General features: G+C 36.7%; 2 protein-coding genes across 2 annotated transcripts in view; both read left to right on the top strand.

The window, feature by feature from the left end:
* Positions 1-22,015, top strand: part of LOC149770785 (uncharacterized) — an 80,946-nt gene that overhangs the window by 54,352 nt on the left and 4,579 nt on the right. The window lies entirely within an intron of this gene.
* LOC149770786 (uncharacterized) lies at positions 6,581-10,098 on the top strand. The gene is made up of 3 exons (XM_089949117.1): positions 6,581-6,750; positions 7,000-7,169; positions 8,603-10,098. Exons 1-3 carry the CDS (start codon positions 6,697-6,699, stop codon positions 8,880-8,882), a joined length of 504 nt encoding a protein of 167 aa, XP_089805243.1. The 5' UTR covers positions 6,581-6,696; the 3' UTR covers positions 8,883-10,098.

Genomic DNA, 22,015 nt, shown 5'->3' with positions numbered 1-22,015 from the left:
AGTAATTTAAATGTTCATGTCTCTCGGCATTCGTCCATCTTCGGGTGACGATGGTGTATCTTCCGGTTGTGTGTCCTATCTCTACATTCGCGAGTGGCTGAAGAGTCCGACCCTAGAGTGACAGTCTCTGTTGCACTTGCTGCAGGTGAACGTCGATGCTAGTTGAGGCTGTTTTTGTTTCGCCTTCCTCCTGGCTCTCTCTGCAATGAGGCTTGTGTTTCTAGCTTCATCGGCTTTCTAAATTTTCATGTATGTATTGAACTAATAGGGTATTTGTTATATTCAGATATTTTGAAGTGATCCCTCATTCGACTGAAGCTAAAATTCGGTTATTTTTGTACATGACCCTATTTGACAGTACCGAACGTATTACACACTGAAAAAATGTTGTGAAAGTATTGTCGAAGATCTTCTATTCTAACCAGTCAACACGGTCATGGAGATTATGCAGTATACCGACTTCAGTGGTTGTCAATGTATATACTGGTAAAGACCAAGTCATTCACGGCATCGAACGAGGCCGTCATCCTACTGGAGATAACAAACACAAGTTAGGTCATGAAAATTTCATCGCCTCGTATTCTAATTGCCAGTAACAATTTACGAAATTAGCTGACTGCTTAGTGGTAAGTAAATCTTTTTTTAATATAATTCATTTCAAATTTGATGTACTGGACATATCGTATTTATGTCCAATTTACAAGTTAGCTTGTTTATACCTAGAGAATAAAATGACGAAATTTCACGAACTTCTTACATTTTGTAAAGGTTTTACTATGCAAGTCCGATGGCCGTGCTTTCAACAAAGAGGAGAACTGTTAATTTTCTAATCTTGTCTCCATCCTATAAGTGAAGATTAACACTTTGGTGTGGACTTTGTATTAAACATCTGGGATGATGACCTCATAATGTATCTAGAATAGTAGGAAAGGATATACATGTACCTCAAGGCCTAAAGACGAACTAATAATGACATAACTATATACCAGTATACACAAATATACGAAGTTAACTCCACCCACCCTCTCCAACCCCATTCAAAATACGTCGTTTAATGTGAATGTTTTCGTTATCTAATTTTATCACATCATCTATAAGATATTGATACAAATCTGGGCATTGTAGTGAAATCAATGTCACGACTCATGCCGAGATGTGCTAAGTGTCCCTGATGGGTTTAGAACGGTCCGATTCTTTCATTTGCATTCATGATGAATCATTTTTCGAGGAAAAGGAGGCTATATAAAAAATACCCTTTAAAAGATCGTGTCGTGAAGAGAAGTTAGGAGGCAGGTGGAGGGAGCGAGAAGTAGTTAAATGGGAACATTATACCATCCATTTTACTAGTTCTAGCACACAACTTGTCCTCTGAAAAATATTGTAATGATGGGATACATTACCGCTCTCTTACCAACCTATGTATGTATGTATGTATGTATGTATGTATGTATGTGATGATATTCTCTCACACTTTATTCTTTCTCTCCCACTCTCTTCCTCGATTTCGTTACCCAACAAAATAAGCACACAGATGTTTATCATAAGCATATTTGATTGATACTTGACATGTAGCGTGTTGTCAATAACATCAATCGATTGATCACTGACGACTATCAAACCTTATAGCGTGTTGTCAATAACATCGACCGATGCATGAATGGCTACTATTAAACATTGTAGCGTGTTGTCAATAGCTCAATCGATCAATGATTATTAATGAACCTTGTAGCCAGTTCTGAATAATGGATCACTAACTACTATTTCTAGTGCTGCTGTAGGGAAACAAATCAAACATATAAATGAAAGTCACGTAATTTTTATAGAAAAATGAAAAGCAAACTCGTAATATTTATTCTGGAAACAACGACCGAAAATCTGTAAATGATGCACCAATTTGAAGAAAACCAGATTCACAACGCAGAGAGCCATGTCAATGTAGTAGTCACGTGACACCAAGAAACACATCGCTGACACGTGCTCGGTACTTCTTGAAAATGGTTTTCTCCACCCTGCTGCGATACCTACAGGTTTCTGGTCATTGTTCTGAGAATAAATATGTTGAGAATTAAGAGTACATTTTATTTATTTGCAAACATTAAGTGACTTCTACATAAGTTGTCCAGATTCTATGTACAGCAAGTTTGGAAGTTTGTTTATTGTCGATGTCACGTGACTGTATGACCTCTGATATCGTTGACATGTATGTTGCGAGAGTTGTGTAGTCACGGGACTAGGAATGCCAATGGCCAGATCCAGATCAAATTTCAGCAATGACGTACTTTTGTCTCGTCTGTCAGCAAATTAGAGACATGACGAATGATATGCTCACGATTTTTGAGTAAATGACTCATATTCCTATCGATTTCATGCAGGTATATCCCGAAGAAAGGTCATTTAAGTTTGCTGGGCGGGCTATTAAGCGGCTACATTTCCTATACAAGGCAAAAATACCTTAACATGGAAAACAGCCTATCACCTACACCCCACGACTTAATATTCCCAATGAGGCCAGAGTATACGCCATAGGTCAAATTCCTGTCAGAGTTGATACATCCTCTGAACCAATGTTTTACATGCTGGGGACACTATAGAACCTACAGTGTAATGTTAGTTACAGTACTGAAGCTAACCACATCAAACAATGTATGCAATAGTAACTTCATAGTCTCGGTGTTAAATTCCCGTTTGAGGCTATAGTGTTCCCTTCATATTAAACCTACGGACATTTGAATCAATTCCCATGTTTCTTCCATTATTAACCCACGACGTAATGTTAATTCCCGTTTGAGTGCCAAGTGTCACATATTACTCCATCGTTTGTGCATAAATCATACGACTAATCGTTTAATTATGTTTACTCTTGGCGTATTAAGTGGCCATCCGAAATAAATATTTCATAAGTTAAAATTCTATTAACTGCAAATCTTTCTTGAATTCAAGACCTTTTAAAAATAGTACGAAGAGCGTAGGATTTTGCTGAAGCTGTCTCTGATAATAATACTAGAAGTAACACTAAAAATATACAACTTTGGGAGGTACATTGAAAACAGTTTGATTATTAGGTCAAGTATTCATCAAATACTTCAGGCACTTATAATGCTATTAGAGTTACAGGAAGCATGTATCTGTAGTAGTTGCACTTCATTCAGATATCCATTTCATATTCAACAGTATTTATTTAATTTATTTAATAACAAAGATAACCCACGGATTCTTCCTTTCTTCGTTTCTTCTTCAGGCTATCCCGAGCATTTACATCCACCGATAGTACACCGTGAACAGTCATAACAGCAACGTTTATTTTTATCTCCAGCAACCATTGGCTCATGTGATTATTTTAACAAACAAACGAACGTGTTGAAACTCACACAATGTCAGTTTCAATACACCTCTGAGTATTTTGTAAATATTTGCAACTGTAAACTGTCGGAATTCGAGTGATTGAAGTATGATGAAACTGATGCATCGTATGCAAACTTGAAAAGTTCATTGTTAGCGAAAGGAAATACGTGAGTAATAAACACTGCCATGACTGCGCAAAACACAAAACAAGGTCATGCTGACATTAATGATAAGTATACTTGTGAAATGCACGTAAGAAGACTAATAAAGAAATCTGCGATAAATCATGATAATAAATTCGAATTTAGTGTTAATAGTACACAAAGCTAATAAAACTATGCTACTACCCCTCACACCCACCCCACGCAAAAAAGAATTCAAAAAATGAACGATACCAATTAATGAATAAATTAAAGATTGTATAGCTATCTATTTTTTTAACTTTAGCGGTGGCCTTATGAAAAATGCTAAAAATAATTTTTCTGAATTCAATTTACCTGAGATACGTGCCACCCCTATATCAATTAGGTACCCACAATTTCAATTTTTCCTTTATTGCGGTGGGGTGGATGGGTGGGGTGGACACGGTTGCTTAGTTAGTAGAGCGTCGGATTCGTTATCTCAGGATTGCACGTGTGTGCGATACCTTCCCAAGTCACAATCCCCGTTGGCTATCTCGCTGTGTCATATAAAAAGGTACTTAGCTTATATTTCTCGGTATAATAAAGCAATCAATGTCTATAAACTGCTGTTTAAGCCCCATTCACCCACCCCGGCATTTGTTTTTGGACCACATTCATTTGTAAGTCAACAGATGAAATTGCAGTATTTTAAAGAGATAAGCAATATTTCGAGTTATTTGTAAGTTCTTAATTCAAACCTTTGTATAGATAACAGAAGTATTTATCAGAAACATGTAATAAATGGAAAGTAGGACTGAATACAGAAATGGTGTAACAGAATACACATGAAATGCATATAATTTATGGCGTGCAGAGATTAGAAAACTTATCATAAGCAGCATGGCACAGTTATCAAACTATATGTGGGTCATGTGTTATGTATATTTGATTTAATTTACATCTGATTTAATTGTTTTAAGTTTTGAAATCTTTTATTTTTTAATTTAATTATGTCAAAATAATGTAGTTCTGTTTACTAGGAACTCGATAAAAAATAAATTTATAAAAAAAACTTGTTGACGTGACTGTTACTAATTTTGAATTAAGGTCGGGGACATTTTTTATGAAATAACAGACAGGAACTTCAGTTTCACTAATGGCCCTTCTCAGGATCTCTTTACTGTTCGACGAGAACTGATTATCGTTTGTCACCCTGATTAGAATAAAGAGAATGAGTAGTTAAAAAGAGGATCAAAGTGATTAATACCTTCTGATTGCTCCAAACAAAGAGTGAGCGTGACCTCATCAAAAGCCTGACCAATACACGTGTCAGCTAAAGGAATACGTCCTTATCAACATCATTCTCAAGAGCTTTCTTTGCCATAGCTCTGGTAACTGCATAAGCTGGGAATAAATCAGGGTATTCCTTTTCAATTGGATTGACTTTCTGAGCCAAGCAAGGTTTGTCAGTTACAAGTGTATTAACCACAACCTTGTCTCCAGCACGGTCGTTTCCTAGTAATAAATGATTGCCCTCAAAGGGTAAAATAGACACTGTGCCGACAGTCACGGGTCCTGAGACTAAGTCTGATGACAAATTTACACAGTGGAGAGGAACATTAACAAAGCTGCACTCTACTACCTGAATAAGAACACTCTCGTTAGAAGAAGACTTCTCAGAAAAAGGCAAAGTACCTGACAATAAACGACTCTGAGAAGCTCCTGTGTCCCTTAAAATTTAATAGGGATAAGCTTGCCCGAATCACCCAAGGGTGATATAGAACCTTTCGATATGAATGGTTCATAATTCTCCATAATAAAATCAGACTGGAGTTTATTAGACCCAACAAATGTATTGCTTTCAATACATGACCATGACCTTGACCACTTAGAAATAAGGGCATTTGGAATAGGACTGTCTTGATTCTGATGCCTATTTTTCATTTTGTAGCAATCATAAATAACGAGTCCTTTTTTCTTGCAATAGGCACATGTAGGAAGAGACAATGATCTCAAATCAAGCTTATCATAAGCTCGATCTTTAGAAGTTGTGTCAGTGTGAGTTTTAGAAGGGCTTCTATTAGGCTGAAATACGTTTCTGCCAGAAGACAATTGAGTAGAAGTCTTGTTTACAAAAGTAGTTTCCTTCTGTTGCAGCCAGTTTTCGAGTTATATGTTAATTTTTCTTCAGATTATTTGGATTCTAAAAGATTAATTCGTTTCTCTGGAAATATTTTTGTGCTCATGCAGAAGTCTTGAACAAAGACATTTCTTAAAAATTGTATTCGGATTTCGAAAACCGGAGTGATATTTCTTCTGTTTCTACAAGGATATGTAGACTTGAACACAGTATAGGATACATCATACGTCATCGCCTTCCATCTTGCATTCTTCGTCGGGCTCTAGCTTGAGTTCATTAGAACATTTCATTACTAGGACTTCTAACATTTGTTCGTGGATTATTCTTTGATTACTTTTGGATTTGTTTCTTAAAACCGTAAGTACTTATTTTTTATGTTTACATTATTTTTCCAGGGAAATAAATAATTTGTTAAATGTTTTCAAAGCTTGTTGTTTCGACTCTTTCCTGTGTTACTTTTTGTTAGAGCCTAAATACGTGACACATAAAAGTAGAGTACAGTTGATGCAGTCACTACAAAAAGCAGAGATGAGAAAGTGAGACTTGTGTAAGGGGTATTATTATGATGAACAATCCATGTGATTTAGTGGAGGGAGTATGGAATGGACAATACAAAGATTTTAAGCAGTAAGCGTATACAGTTTGCATTTTTAAAACAACCTTCTCTACAGATGAATTCGTCTGCTATTAAGAACCAGGAAGTCGTGTGCACGTGCTGATAATCACTTATCTACTACTGCAGCAATGGATGCGAAAGTACGAGATACTGACATGCTTCCAATTACCGCTATTTAAGGCATGTCGCTACACTGAGAATAGGGAGTGCAAGAGTACAATCCTCTCCAAAGATCGCTGACGAGCTATACTGTATAAGTAAAACAATGTACTAAACACAAAACGTATAGGTCATAGCAAGGTCGAATTCAATAAGTAATATAACTGTAAACAAAACTCTCTGAAAAGATCGTTTCCTCCTGTTGGCACTAAGACAAGTATAAATAGGTCTTAAACAAGGATGATTTTATTTCGCCCACTGTTATAAATACAGATATAAAGAACGTTGTAGTCACAGAGATCAATTGACTGTCAGCCATGTGTCACAAGAAACTTATCTTGAGCCTTTTCGTGGCCCTTTGTATTTGTCTGGTGAGTATTACTGGTAAAGTGTTTGAGATATGCCGGACGTTTGAAAATAGCTAGATTCAGTTTTAAAACTATTCTACATGTCATTTTTTAAACAAACACGAATGAAAATGTGTTGTCTGTAATGACCGACAATTTACTTGTGCATAACGTTCTATAATTTATTAAAAAGACTTTATCCAAGCGTGCTATGAAAATTTCTTAGGAAAATTACCTACATGTAGGTACATAATATTCCAAAATCATTTTCAGGTGTGCCAGGCTTCATCGTCTGGGGAGAGAATTGGTAACAGAGCCCGGTCGTACATGTCAAGTCGGAAGTGGTTGTATTCCAGTAGTCACGTGACTGGAACAAACACCAACAAATGCAACATTTTTGTTGCAGATGTTCTAAAGGAGGAGACTTGCCCCGCCCCAAACAGGTAGGCTTTCTCTTTTCTTGTTTTGTTGAGCAAATACTAACATTTACCCCTATATTACGCGGTCTAACTGCGAGCAAGGTAGAATCTGGTGTGGAAATCATACAGCCCTGGGTTTCAACCTGATATCGTTTTTTGTTCACCAATCACAAATGAAGTTACTTTGAAAGTTCTGTTTCTGACTGGCTGAAACTCAGTCTCAAACTCAGACTCAGTATTTTGTGATTCCAAGACAAGGCTTGAACTTACAAGCCAAATGGTAAGTATTTAAACTGAATTCCTATCATCCAGTGCAATCATAGATCTGAGATATGTGTCTAAGATATTCACAGTTTGATGCGCTCTGTACAAGTGCTGTTTGACAAAAATTCGTTTTTATTTGCCATCTCTGTTCTCAAACTCTTCACCGTGACACTTTTATTTATCTGTCTTGCCCAAGGAGACGAAGAACACAACGTTCTTCCGCGGATATCAGAGATGAATCTCATTACATTCCAGCAACGGTTAAAGGCATGAACAACTTGAGGAAAAATGGTTGACAAACATAAAGCTACAAGTTAGCAAATAAATATAGTCGAATGCAAAAACATGAACATAAGGAATCCTCTATTGTTGTTTGTTTTAAACTGAGACAATTAAAAGTTATTAGACCATATAAACTTTGCGTGATTGCTTTTGAATTAAAAATTGAGTCAGGTAGATACTATTGTATAACGAGGTAATATGAGATCTGTGAATATAGTCCATGTATGAGTAATCACAAAAATGACAGGCCTATATATTTTAAATGACCAAAATATGAGAATATGCACGAAGGCAGGAACATTCCTCTCTCTCTTTCTGTGTGTGTGTGTGTTTGTTGGATTTTTAACGTAGCTTTAACAATTTTTCAGTCATATCGCTACGATGTCTGCATTGTGGCAGTTTATAGTTATGTCGAGCACTGAGGCATCATGCCGCAGACATGTAGCATGATGTCCCACTCAGTCACATTATTCCTACACTAGTCCAACCAATCATAACACTAACCTCTTAATGTTAAGCGCCAAGCGAGGCAGCTGTTAGTACCATTTTTAGAAGTCTTTGGTACGACCCGGCCGGGGTTCGAACCCGCGAGGCGGAAACGTTAACCACTAGGCAACCCGAGCTGTACATTCCTAAATAGCTAATATTCACATCATGGGCTTTAAACTTAACTGAACTGATTTAGCGTAATTACACAAAACAGTGGTAAACCTTTTAAAACTTGTTGGTATTGTTGGCTATACATCTAGTTTATTTTCTGTTATTATTATTATTATTATTATTATTATTCGTATATAGGTAGCAGTGGGTTGGGGAACCATTCCACTGACTACCTCGCAATTCATTATATAGCCAATTGGACCATTATTTAAGAAAAATTGATTTCTAGCTTTTTTCTTTTTGTTTTCAAGATGGTTTTGGTATTATTCACCGATTGGAGCAGAAGAATGGGCCAATCCGAATTCGTGGTACTTGGGCACCTCCCGCTGTTGGGAAAGATGCAACAGCCCCGTGAAGGGTGATGTCATAGCAACGGGTGGTCATGTGGGTATTGTTTCCGGTTATCGGAAAACAACGAGTGCTTCAGCAGCAGCTAACCCTCAAGGCTTGATTGTCGAGAACGACTGGGGTTTCCGAAGCGGCCAAAACCCAACTTGCTGGCGCTATCGACACTACAAATCCGGCTGTTAAAATACAACGTCTCATATTTGACAAAAACTGTCCGGTGATCTGAAAACTCTTTGTAAAACTGCAGTGACCTGAAGAATGTGAAAACAAATATTGATATAATCTTTTCAATACTCATTCAGCACCACTTTTTCCCTCGTTGAACTGAATGCCAATTATTTGTTTCTTTACTTTATTAGGAAATCAGTAATTGTTACAAATAAGAGAGGGTTACAACCAGGGGAAAAGTACTGTGTGAACGCGTGGAAACGGCGTTCCCTTACTTTTTGCACGTTCCCTTACTTTTTGCGCTAGTTATTGTCCTCAACTGAGTAACGTGCGTTCTCTCACTTATTTATTTAGCACTACACCACTGTTTATAAGCAAAAGAAAAGTAAGTCATGTCCAATTTTAATTATTATAGTTATCATTACAAGGTAAATCGTAATCTCGGTATGTATTTTATAAGCAATTTAATTTATTTCAGATGACCTTCCTAATGGACACCTATAATTCACAATCTGTTGATATCTTCATCGACAAGGAATGTTTTCAGTATCGATGGATGGATGGATGGATGGATGGATCGATAGATAGCTAGATAGACAGACAGACAGACATATAGATATATATACTGGGTGAGGTGGGTGGATAGTGAATGGGTAGGTAGGTAGGTTGGTAAATAGGTAAGTAGGTGGGTAGGTAGGTAGGTAGGTAAAGCTGAAATATTTTTGTCAGAGGCTTAATGGGGCAAAGATGAAGTTAGAAGTTGACGAGTTTTCCCGCTTGGTAGCAACAACGGAAAGTGCTATCCCCATATTCTACTGAGGATGCGTGTTAGCACAAAGTGAAATTGTATATGGAGAAAGAATAGTATATACAGATTAGAGAATTTATTTTCGTCCTCTAGTATACCCCGTGTATACTAGCTTGCATGGGAAATCTCATTCGAAAGTACTTCTCGAAGAAACCATCCATGCACAAGTACATTGAAATAAGAAAATATGTTAACTGGAGAAATTTGCTTAGGATGCGTTTAAAATTAGAGATAGATTATTATTTCTAAAGTAATTTCTTCATAGATTGTTTAAATTTGTCTATTCTTTCCTTTTCTGCTCCTGACGATTTGTGTATTGCATTTATGTTTGAAGATGTACCTACAACATTTGGTAACCATGCACTATTTGTAATATTTTTATAAGTATGTAAATGCTTATGATAATAAACTAATGAATTGTAATGTATCTTTCTATAATAGCCCCTATGCCTTGATTTCTGTCAGAGAAATTCGGAGTAACTGCGTATTTAGATGAGAGTTAATTACTGTATCAACATTAGAGTAGTTATGCTACTCGCAAATCCACGGAGATTTCCATTTTTTATGTGGAGATGTGCGTATTGGTACGTGCAGGCCAGGTGATCAATGCTGTTATCCGTGGACCCTAGTTCCGATCTGAGTAAAGGACGAATTAAAAATGCTCTGCCCTCTACAATAATATTGTCTTGCCCCCCACCAATAGCTCTCTCTCTCTCTTTTGTGGCAAAATATCTATCCACAAACATATTTCTTGAAAACAATACGTGTTTATCGAATGACATTGTTATCAACAACAACAATTTACAGAAGTGACAACGTTTGCGAATTGAATTATCGATGTAATCGGTGTTAAATTTTGTTTGTATTACATTTTTACATTTCTTTTTCGTACAAGTGTAATAATTATCTCGTTTTTAAATATATTGTAATTGCAATTAAATCCGCTCTGTTAATGTGCTCACAGTAACTAATATATAATTCTTAACACAGGGCATTGAAACGTGTTCATGCATATTGTTGTATTGTATATTGTTTTGGCAATACGTGAAAGAAAACCACATGTACATTTTGGGAATAGAGTCGTGGTTTAAAAAAATGGTGATACATTTGTCATTTTCTTAATGGATGGTTGTAAAATTACTTCAACTTCTTTAAAGGGTTTGAAAAAGTTTGCTCTTCTGTTAATATTCAACATTAAAAATGTGATTAAATACGTCTCTTATGCATAGAACCAACCGTATTATTGTAGGTGTCTGAAAAATGACTGAAGTATACGAGATCTTTCAACTGTTTCGAAGATCAATAAGCTTCCTAGTCATGGGACTGTGTGACGTCAGAGACGGGACAGCTGAAACAATTGCTAGTCAGCCTTGTTGTGTACTTTTTTATTCCTGAATTTAGTCATTTTGGTAATAAACCTATTTCAGGTATGGACAGACATTCTCGTTCCTCAAAATTTCAGCCATACCGGTTTGAGACGTTGTCAAACGATGCTCTAGATTTTGACAGCTCGGAAACCGGCTCATCAGCTGAGAACTGTTGTGAAAGACGATATTAATATCAGCGTACTTATGAACAGGAGTTGATACTATCGTTTTTTTTTCGAAAGACATATTTCAATTTATATTTCAAAAATACAAGTTTAGTTTTATTTTTAGTTCTACAAAATAATATATGTGGGTGGGGAATGTAAACAGTAGTGTGGCGGATATTCATTGCAATTGCTAATATGCGTGTAGGTGATATAATTCAAGGTTAGTTTAGGATAACATTTAAGTATATTGCACGTTCTTTGTCAGATAGTGTGTAAAATTTTGCTTTTAAAATTGTGTCTGTGCATAGACGTGTTATATATCTCTGTGCATGTCTATTTTCTTTTTTGGAGGGACTGAGAAGTAGTGTTCGTCATGTGCAATATTGAGTTCATGTGATACGCCCTGTTAAGTGCCTTAAACAGTAACATCATATTCTCCATTATACATTCTTGTGCTTATGCAATAAAACCTGCTAAAGAGATAACCAACACTTCTGCCAGCAAAAAAGGCCAACTTTCATTGTATGTGGTCTGTCCAAAGATGCTATCTTATTTATAAACACCCACATTTTGTCTTTCGTTTTGCGAGTTCGGCTTACCAAACAAGTGATCGCAAGTTCGATACTACCAGATATTTTGTGCTTGTTTGTATTTTGATGTTCAACTTTAATTTAATCTCGCTCATCCAATCCATTTTAAATTCCATTTTAAATTCTAAGTTTTACTTTAATATTTTACGTTGAAACCTTTTTTATCATTCCTCTCCTAGGACGTGCAACCCGGCTTCCAAACGAAAGGTCGCGTGTTTACAAACTCGCGGCGGCATTTTAACATTTTTAAATACTTCTTTTGGTATTTTTATGTTCAAAGTTTCTTTTAAACTCGTTCATCCCATTTTTGTAAAATACATTTTTTGATACTTGTTTTCTGTTCAAGAGCAGGCAATTAACCCAGCTTTTTAATATTCAATAACTGCGTGTGGCATTATTTTATAAATCTGGTTTTCAAAAACAGGCAGCCTCATAAAATGGGACATTCATTTGACCTGTTACTGTTATTTTGATATTGTAGTAGAACCTATTTATGAATCATTCTTTCTTCAATTACTTCTTTCATAGGTGCTTTGTGGTTTCTCTTAGCTCAGGCATGCTGAGAATATCTATTGTCAGGAAGTGGATCTTGGTGTTAACCTGTCCCCAGACTCGGCGATGACAGTCATATAAATTTAATATCACATACATCGAGAAAAAATAAGATTGTTACCCATCAAATAATCAAAGATTTAAAAAATATCAGGGTATATGTATTATGTACATGTGTGCACTACAATAAATACTGTAGAACTCAGTCATGAAGGTAATATAGATACTTGTACTATATACGATTTGTGTTGTGTATATGGCACTTGCTAAGAAGACTACACGATAAAGTTATCCCAGTCCAGTCCTGTATTGTAACAGCAATAAGTGCATCTCTTCCCATGTACACACGCATATCCTAAGGTAGTAACACGTATCATGTGTGTGTGAGTGTGATTTGGAGTTTTAACATAGCTATAACAATTTTTCAGTCATATTGCTACAATGTCTGCAATGTGGCAGTTTATAGTGATGTCTAGCACTGGAGCATCATGCCACATACATATAGCATGATGTCCCACCAAGTCATATTATCCTGACACCAGGCCGACCAGTCCTAACACTAACCTCTTAATGCTGAGCGCCAAGCGAGGCAGATGTTAGTACCATTTTTGCAAGTTTTTGGTATGAATCGGCCAGGGATCGAACCCACGAGCTCCCGCATCCGAGGCGGAATCACTAACCACTAGACCACGGGAGCGGTCACACACATATAATGTAGAAACTGATTTTGTTATAGTAATTTAAAATGTTTATTATAATGACTTATACTGATATATAGTGCTATTTCAGATTAGTGCAATGCCAAGGAATTAGGAAAAGAACGAGTTCCAGACCCCATTACACTTATGTTCCTTCGGTTTTATGCAACACAGCATGTTGGTATTTTTTTCCCTCTTAAAACTAACGTGCATCCGACATCAACTTCTACATCTGCAGTCACGCGCTGCTGCCAGTCTTCCGCCTCTGACATCACTCGCGCTGGGTTTCCGAAGATTAAGGGAAGTTATGCATACGAAGCGGGAACGTTTATTTGACCGATTTGATAGAAAACGACTGTGTACTACGTGAGGATCTGAATTTCAGCAAACACATTCCTTTGGACATTTTTATATACTCTAGTAAATAGGAAAAATAAATAACATTGGAAGAAAACCTTTCAGTCATATATTTGTATTCTTCAGCATATTACCGACAGGAGGTACTGTCTGTAGTACCGTTTCAACAAGGTCCCAGTTACACTTAACGTCTCAAATGTTCTTCCTTATATAAATATTTTCAATATGTGTTCAAAGGTATAATTTGATAATAATAATAATAATAATGATAATAATAAAATAATAATAATAATAATAATAACAATGAGGACTTTGTATAGAGCCTAATCTTTTGAAGGTCTAAGAGCTTTACAACATTAGACAACACGTATAAGATAAAAACATATAATGATATCATTACAAAAACAAACACCGTGAAATTAGAAAACATTAAAAAACATGCTGAGAATATTTAAGGTAGGAAGCATTATTAGGTCTTTAAGTTTGTTCTTGCAGTCGAAATAAGTGAGTTTTGAGAGCCCTCTTGAATGTGATGACTGAGTCTTTGTGTCTTTGTGTTCAGTGGGCAATTCATTCCACATTGCTGGGCCCTGGTATGCAAAAGAACGCTTTCCATATGACTTTGTTTTCATAGTGGGAATAATGAGTATACGATTGTCAGAGGAGGAGCATAAGTATCTTGCTGGTGTGTACACACGGGTGAGGTCGGATAAGTATGTTGGACAGGTGTGTTTTGAACTTTTTGAAGTTTCTGGAGCAGAGATTGAGATAAACCAGACAGAATTGAGTTACAATAGTCCAGTCCTGAAAGTACTAATGAACACACACGTGTTTTAGTGGTATCAACTGAAAGATATTTGCGAATTGAGCCGATGTGTCTCAGCTCAAGATATGCAGCCTTGCATATGTTCATGACATGTTGGTGCAATGTGAGAGTACTGTCCAGAGTAACACCTAGGTTTCGTACTGATTGTGTGAATTTAATGTTGGTGTTGCTGATATTTATTGTTTGAGGTAGAGGATGTGAATGAAAAAGTCTTTGTGTTGTGATCAGAATTGCCTCAGTTTTATCATCATTCATCTGCAGCTTGTTACATGTCATCCATGATTTCACATCAGAAATGCACCTCTCCACACTTTGGATGGTAGCATCAACTTCAGTTGGGTGGCTAGATTTGTATATTTGGGTGTCATCAGTGTACATTTGGTGAGACACTGGATGATGATCTATGACACTTGAGAGCGACTGAGTGTACAGAATGAAGAGAACAGATCCAAGAACAGACCCTTGTGGAACACGTCAACATAGCTCAACTGGGCTGGAGTGTATTCCATTTGCAGATACAATTTGTGTCCTGTTGACCAAGTAGGACTTGAACCACAGTAAGGTTGTATCATGAATGCCAAATACATGCTGGAGACGGTGAAGTAATATATCATGGTCTATTGTTTCAAATGCTGCATACAAATCAAGGAGGGTGAGGACTGTAATCTTTCCGCTATCCAGCGCAGAGAGAATAGCATTAACTACATTTAGAAGAGTAGTTTCAGTACTGTGGTAAGGGCGATAAGCAGATTGTACATTGCTAAAAAGACTGTTTGAATTTAGATGAGATACAAGTTGGGATAGAACGACCTTTTCTAAGATTTTTGATATGAATGGGAGATTAGAAACTGGGCGGTAGTTCTTTAAATCGTTATGGTCTAGTGTTGGTTTCTTCAGCAGAGGCTTTACAATAGCAATTTTTGAAAAATGATGGGAATTCCCCGGATGAGAGAGAGGTATTAATAACATCAGTTAGTGAAGGCAATACTGGATCTAAGCACTTAAGCAGCAGTGATGTTGGAATTGGACCAAGTTCACATGACTTTGGTGTACTCTTCATCAGGATTGTACGTACGAAATTCTGTATCCCAACTGTATGGTGACGACGAGTCAATTGAAATTGTGGCGTCAAGCTTATCTCTAATGGTTTGTACTTTGTCACGGAAGAAATTTGCAGGCATATCCGGAAGGTTGACTGGAGAGAAGGTAGCTGGAAGTGGTGTAGATTTGTTCCTTGACATTAGCTTGCTAGTAATCTCGAAGAGCTCTTTGCAGCTTGAACTTTCCATGATCTTAGTCGTGTAGTGGGCTGATTTCGCTGCATGGACTATATTTGTGACATTCTTCTTAGCGGCTTCATAGATTTGCTTATGAATAGTGAGTCTGGTGGAAAGCCAAAGCCTCTCAGCTTTACGGCGGTCTCTTTTAGGAGTGCGAATTTTTACCATCACACTGCTATACCATGGAGAACACTTTTGAATTGATACTCAGCACTTGGTAGCTGGCGCATGTTTGTCAAGCAATGAACGCAGGCAGTTATCGAGTTGTTCTGCAGTAGGAGGTAAGCAAGTTGTTAAGTTAGCTTGCATATCGTGCATTAGTTTGGTTCTATTTATCCTACGGAGGTTTCTCTTAGTAGCAGATAAAGGTGGAGGGTTAGGGACTGATACGTCAAGATGGCATATAATGCAGAGGTGATCTGATGCAAGGTCATGGGATACCAGGGAGGACCGTAGAATGTTATCATCAGGTCTATGAAGAATCCAGTCTAAAATGTGACCATGTTTATGGGTGGGTTGGTTAACTGACTGTTTCAGGTTGAAAACATGAATGGAATCTATGAGTTTTGATGTATTTGGGTTTCCGGGACAGTCAAAGTGAAAGTTGAAATCTCCAAGAATAACCAGGTTGCCACCTATCGATGACTTTATTGTTTTACAGTACATGCAGCACACATCGAGGATTAAAAACAATTACAATATACATAATGGCATTAATAAGATTTTGTTTTATCTTCATGTACAAGTTAAAACTTTCGTCAAATTTTAGGAATTTTCTACCCTTTTTTAAGAATGCAAGCAATCCAAATTCTACAGCTTTGAACGAAGGATTTGATTTCTGTACTTAAGTTAATTTGATCTTTGCCGCTAATACAATTCTTAATAATGACAGATGCTACGAAATCTTAATTTGAGGTGGTATTCGAAGACTTTTTGTGAAACCGAGGCCATGGTGCCCAAAACGGTACCAAGTCATGTTCGATAGTAATTTAAATGTTCATGTCTCTCGGCATTCGTCCATCTTCGGGTGACGATGGTGTATCTTCCGGTTGTGTGTCCTATCTCTACATTCGCGAGTGGCTGAAGAGTCCGACCCTAGAGTGACAGTCTCTGTTGCACTTGCTGCAGGTGAACGTCGATGCTAGTTGAGGCTGTTTTTGTTTCGCCTTCCTCCTGGCTCTCTCTGCAATGAGGCTTGTGTTTCTAGCTTCATCGGCTTTCTAAATTTTCATGTATGTATTGAACTAATAGGGTATTTGTTATATTCAGATATTTTGAAGTGATCCCTCATTCGACTGAAGCTAAAATTCGGTTATTTTTGTACATGACCCTATTTGACAGTACCGAACGTATTACACACTGAAAAAATGTTGTGAAAGTATTGTCGAAGATCTTCTATTCTAACCAGTCAACACGGTCATGGAGATTATGCAGTATACCGACTTCAGTGGTTGTCAATGTATATACTGGTAAAGACCAAGTCATTCACGGCATCGAACGAGGCCGTCATCCTACTGGAGATAACAAACACAAGTTAGGTCATGAAAATTTCATCGCCTCGTATTCTAATTGCCAGTAACAATTTACGAAATTAGCTGACTGCTTAGTGGTAAGTAAATCTTTTTTTAATATAATTCATTTCAAATTTGATGTACTGGACATATCGTATTTATGTCCAATTTACAAGTTAGCTTGTTTATACCTAGAGAATAAAATGACGAAATTTCACGAACTTCTTACATTTTGTAAAGGTTTTACTATGCAAGTCCGATGGCCGTGCTTTCAACAAAGAGGAGAACTGTTAATTTTCTAATCTTGTCTCCATCCTATAAGTGAAGATTAACACTTTGGTGTGGACTTTGTATTAAACATCTGGGATGATGACCTCATAATGTATCTAGAATAGTAGGAAAGGATATACATGTACCTCAAGGCCTAAAGACGAACTAATAATGACATAACTATATACCAGTATACACACATATACGAAGTTAACTCCACCCACCCTCTCCAACCCCATTCAAAATACGTCGTTTAATGTGAATGTTTTCGTTATCTAATTTTATCACATTATCTATAAGATATTGATACAAATCTGGGCATTGTAGTGAAATCAATGTCACGACTCATGCCGAGATGTGCTAAGTGTCCCTGATGGGTTTAGAACGGTCCGATTCTTTCATTTGCATTCATGATGAATCATTTTTCGAGGAAAAGGAGGCTATATAAAAAATACCCTTTAAAAGATCGTGTCGTGAAGAGAAGTTAGGAGGCAGGTGGAGGGAGCGAGAAGTAGTTAAATGGGAACATTATACCATCCATTTTACTAGTTCTAGCACACAACTTGTCCTCTGAAAAATATTGTAATGATGGGATACATTACCGCTCTCTTACCAACCTATGTATGTATGTATGTATGTATGTATGTATGTATGTGATGATATTCTCTCACACTTTATTCTTTCTCTCCCACTCTCTTCCTCGATTTCGTTACCCAACAAAATAAGCACACAGATGTTTATCATAAGCATATTTGATTGATACTTGACATGTAGCGTGTTGTCAATAACATCAATCGATTGATCACTGACGACTATCAAACCTTATAGCGTGTTGTCAATAACATCGACCGATGCATGAATGGCTACTATTAAACATTGTAGCGTGTTGTCAATAGCTCAATCGATCAATGATTATTAATGAACCTTGTAGCCAGTTCTGAATAATGGATCACTAACTACTATTTCTAGTACTGCTGTAGGGAAACAAATCAAACATATAAATGAAAGTCACGTAATTTTTATAGAAAAATGAAAAGCAAACTCGTAATATTTATTCTGGAAACAACGACCGAAAATCTGTAAATGATGCACCAATTTGAAGAAAACCAGATTCACAACGCAGAGAGCCATGTCAATGTAGTAGTCACGTGACACCAAGAAACACATCGCTGACACGTGCTCGGTACTTCTTGAAAATGGTTTTCTCCACCCTGCTGCGATACCTACAGGTTTCTGGTCATTGTTCTGAGAATAAATATGTTGAGAATTAAGAGTACATTTTATTTATTTGCAAACATTAAGTGACTTCTACATAAGTTGTCCAGATTCTATGTACAGCAAGTTTGGAAGTTTGTTTATTGTCGATGTCACGTGACTGTATGACCTCTGATATCGTTGACATGTATGTTGCGAGAGTTGTGTAGTCACGGGACTAGGAATGCCAATGGCCAGATCCAGATCAAATTTCAGCAATGACGTACTTTTGTCTCGTCTGTCAGCAAATTAGAGACATGACGAATGATATGCTCACGATTTTTGAGTAAATGACTCATATTCCTATCGATTTCATGCAGGTATATCCCGAAGAAAGGTCATTTAAGTTTGCTGGGCGGGCTATTAAGCGGCTACATTTCCTATACAAGGCAAAAATACCTTAACATGGAAAACAGCCTATCACCTACACCCCACGACTTAATATTCCCAATGAGGCCAGAGTATACGCCATAGGTCAAATTCCTGTCAGAGTTGATACATCCTCTGAACCAATGTTTTACATGCTGGGGACACTATAGAACCTACAGTGTAATGTTAGTTACAGTACTGAAGCTAACCACATCAAACAATGTATGCAATAGTAACTTCATAGTCTCGGTGTTAAATTCCCGTTTGAGGCTATAGTGTTCCCTTCATATTAAACCTACGGACATTTGAATCAATTCCCATGTTTCTTCCATTATTAACCCACGACGTAATGTTAATTCCCGTTTGAGTGCCAAGTGTCACATATTACTCCATCGTTTGTGCATAAATCATACGACTAATCGTTTAATTATGTTTACTCTTGGCGTATTAAGTGGCCATCCGAAATAAATATTTCATAAGTTAAAATTCTATTAACTGCAAATCTTTCTTGAATTCAAGACCTTTTAAAAATAGTACGAAGAGCGTAGGATTTTGCTGAAGCTGTCTCTGATAATAATACTAGAAGTAACACTAAAAATATACAACTTTGGGAGGTACATTGAAAACAGTTTGATTATTAGGTCAAGTATTCATCAAATACTTCAGGCACTTATAATGCTATTAGAGTTACAGGAAGCATGTATCTGTAGTAGTTGCACTTCATTCAGATATCCATTTCATATTCAACAGTATTTATTTAATTTATTTAATAACAAAGATAACCCACGGATTCTTCCTTTCTTCGTTTCTTCTTCAGGCTATCCCGAGCATTTACATCCACCGATAGTACACCGTGAACAGTCATAACAGCAACTTTTATATTTATCTCCAGCAACCATTGGCTCATGTGATTATTTTAACAAACAAACGAACGTGTTGAAACTCACACAATGTCAGTTTCAATACACCTCTGAGTATTTTGTAAATATTTGCAACTGTAAACTGTCGGAATTCGAGTGATTGAAGTATGATGAAACTGATGCATCGTATGCAAACTTGAAAAGTTCATTGTTAGCGAAAGGAAATACGTGAGTAATAAACACTGCCATGACTGCGCAAAACACAAAACAAGGTCATGCTGACATTAATGATAAGTATACTTGTGAAATGCACGTAAGAAGACTAATAAAGAAATCTGCGATAAATCATGATAATAAATTCGAATTTAGTGTTAATAGTACACAAAGCTAATAAAACTATGCTACTACCCCTCACACCCACCCCACGCAAAAAAGAATTCAAAAAATGAACGATACCAATTAATGAATAAATTAAAGATTGTATAGCTATCTATTTTTTTAACTTTAGCGGTGGCCTTATGAAAAATGCTAAAAATAATTTTTCTGAATTCAATTTACCTGAGATACGTGCCACCCCTATATCAATTAGGTACCCACAATTTCAATTTTTCCTTTATTGCGGTGGGGTGGATGGGTGGGGTGGACACGGTTGCTTAGTTAGTAGAGCGTCGGATTCGTTATCTCAGGATTGCACGTGTGTGCGATACCTTCCCAAGTCACAATCCCCGTTGGCTATCTCGCTGTGTCATATAAAAAGGTACTTAGCTTATATTTCTCGGTATAATAAAGCAATCAATGTCTATAAACTGCTGTTTAAGCCCCATTCACCCACCCCGGCATTTGTTTTTGGACCACATTCATTTGTAAGTCAACAGATGAAATTGCAGTATTTTAAAGAGATAAGCAATATTTCGAGTTATTTGTAAGTTCTTAATTCAAACCTTTGTATAGATAACAGAAGTATTTATCAGAAACATGTAATAAATGGAAAGTAGGACTGAATACAGAAATGGTGTAACAGAATACACATGAAATGCATATAATTTATGGCGTGCAGAGATTAGAAAACTTATCATAAGCAGCATGGCACAGTTATCAAACTATATGTGGGTCATGTGTTATGTATATTTGATTTAATTTACATCTGATTTAATTGTTTTAAGTTTTGAAATCTTTTATTTTTTAATTTAATTATGTCAAAATAATGTAGTTCTGTTTACTAGGAACTCGATAAAAAATAAATTTATAAAAAAAACTTGTTGACGTGACTGTTACTAATTTTGAATTAAGGTCGGGGACATTTTTTATGAAATAACAGACAGGAACTTCAGTTTCACTAATGGCCCTTCTCAGGATCTCTTTACTGTTCGACGAGAACTGATTATCGTTTGTCACCCTGATTAGAATAAAGAGAATGAGTAGTTAAAAAGAGGATCAAAGTGATTAATACCTTCTGATTGCTCCAAACAAAGAGTGAGCGTGACCTCATCAAAAGCCTGACCAATACACGTGTCAGCTAAAGGAATACGTCCTTATCAACATCATTCTCAAGAGCTTTCTTTGCCATAGCTCTGGTAACTGCATAAGCTGGGAATAAATCAGGGTATTCCTTTTCAATTGGATTGACTTTCTGAGCCAAGCAAGGTTTGTCAGTTACAAGTGTATTAACCACAACCTTGTCTCCAGCACGGTCGTTTCCTAGTAATAAATGATTGCCCTCAAAGGGTAAAATAGACACTGTGCCGACAGTCACGGGTCCTGAGACTAAGTCTGATGACAAATTTACACAGTGGAGAGGAACATTAACAAAGCTGCACTCTACTACCTGAATAAGAACACTCTCGTTAGAAGAAGACTTCTCAGAAAAAGGCAAAGTACCTGACAATAAACGACTCTGAGAAGCTCCTGTGTCCCTTAAAATTTAATAGGGATAAGCTTGCCCGAATCACCCAAGGGTGATATAGAACCTTTCGATATGAATGGTTCATAATTCTCCATAATAAAGTCAGACTGGAGTTTATTAGACCCAACAAATGTATTGCTTTCAATACATGACCATGACCTTGACCACTTAGAAATAAGGGCATTTGGAATAGGACTGTCTTGATTCTGATGCCTATTTTTCATTTTGTAGCAATCATAAATAACGAGTCCTTTTTTCTTGCAATAGGCACATGTAGGAAGAGACAATGATCTCAAATCAAGCTTATCATAAGCTCGATCTTTAGAAGTTGTGTCA

Source organism: Sinohyriopsis cumingii, unplaced genomic scaffold (assembly GCF_028554795.1).
Source record: "Sinohyriopsis cumingii isolate HCF-2022 unplaced genomic scaffold, ASM2855479v2 utg002349l, whole genome shotgun sequence".
Lineage (NCBI taxonomy): Eukaryota > Metazoa > Mollusca > Bivalvia > Unionida > Unionidae > Sinohyriopsis > Sinohyriopsis cumingii.
Note: the sequence above shows the minus strand (reverse complement) of the source record. Positions and strands in the feature narration are given on the sequence as shown.

Bases quoted from the DNA above. Each gene is read 5' to 3' on its own strand.
- LOC149770786 (XM_089949117.1), top strand. From the start codon at position 6,697: ATGTGTCACAAGAAACTTATCTTGAGCCTTTTCGTGGCCCTTTGTATT. The intron at 6,751-6,999 runs GTGAGTATTACT...AATCATTTTCAG, and splicing joins TGGCCCTTTGTATTTGTCTG to GTGTGCCAGGCTTCATCGTC. The intron at 7,170-8,602 runs GTAGGCTTTCTC...TTTGTTTTCAAG, and splicing joins ACTTGCCCCGCCCCAAACAG to ATGGTTTTGGTATTATTCAC.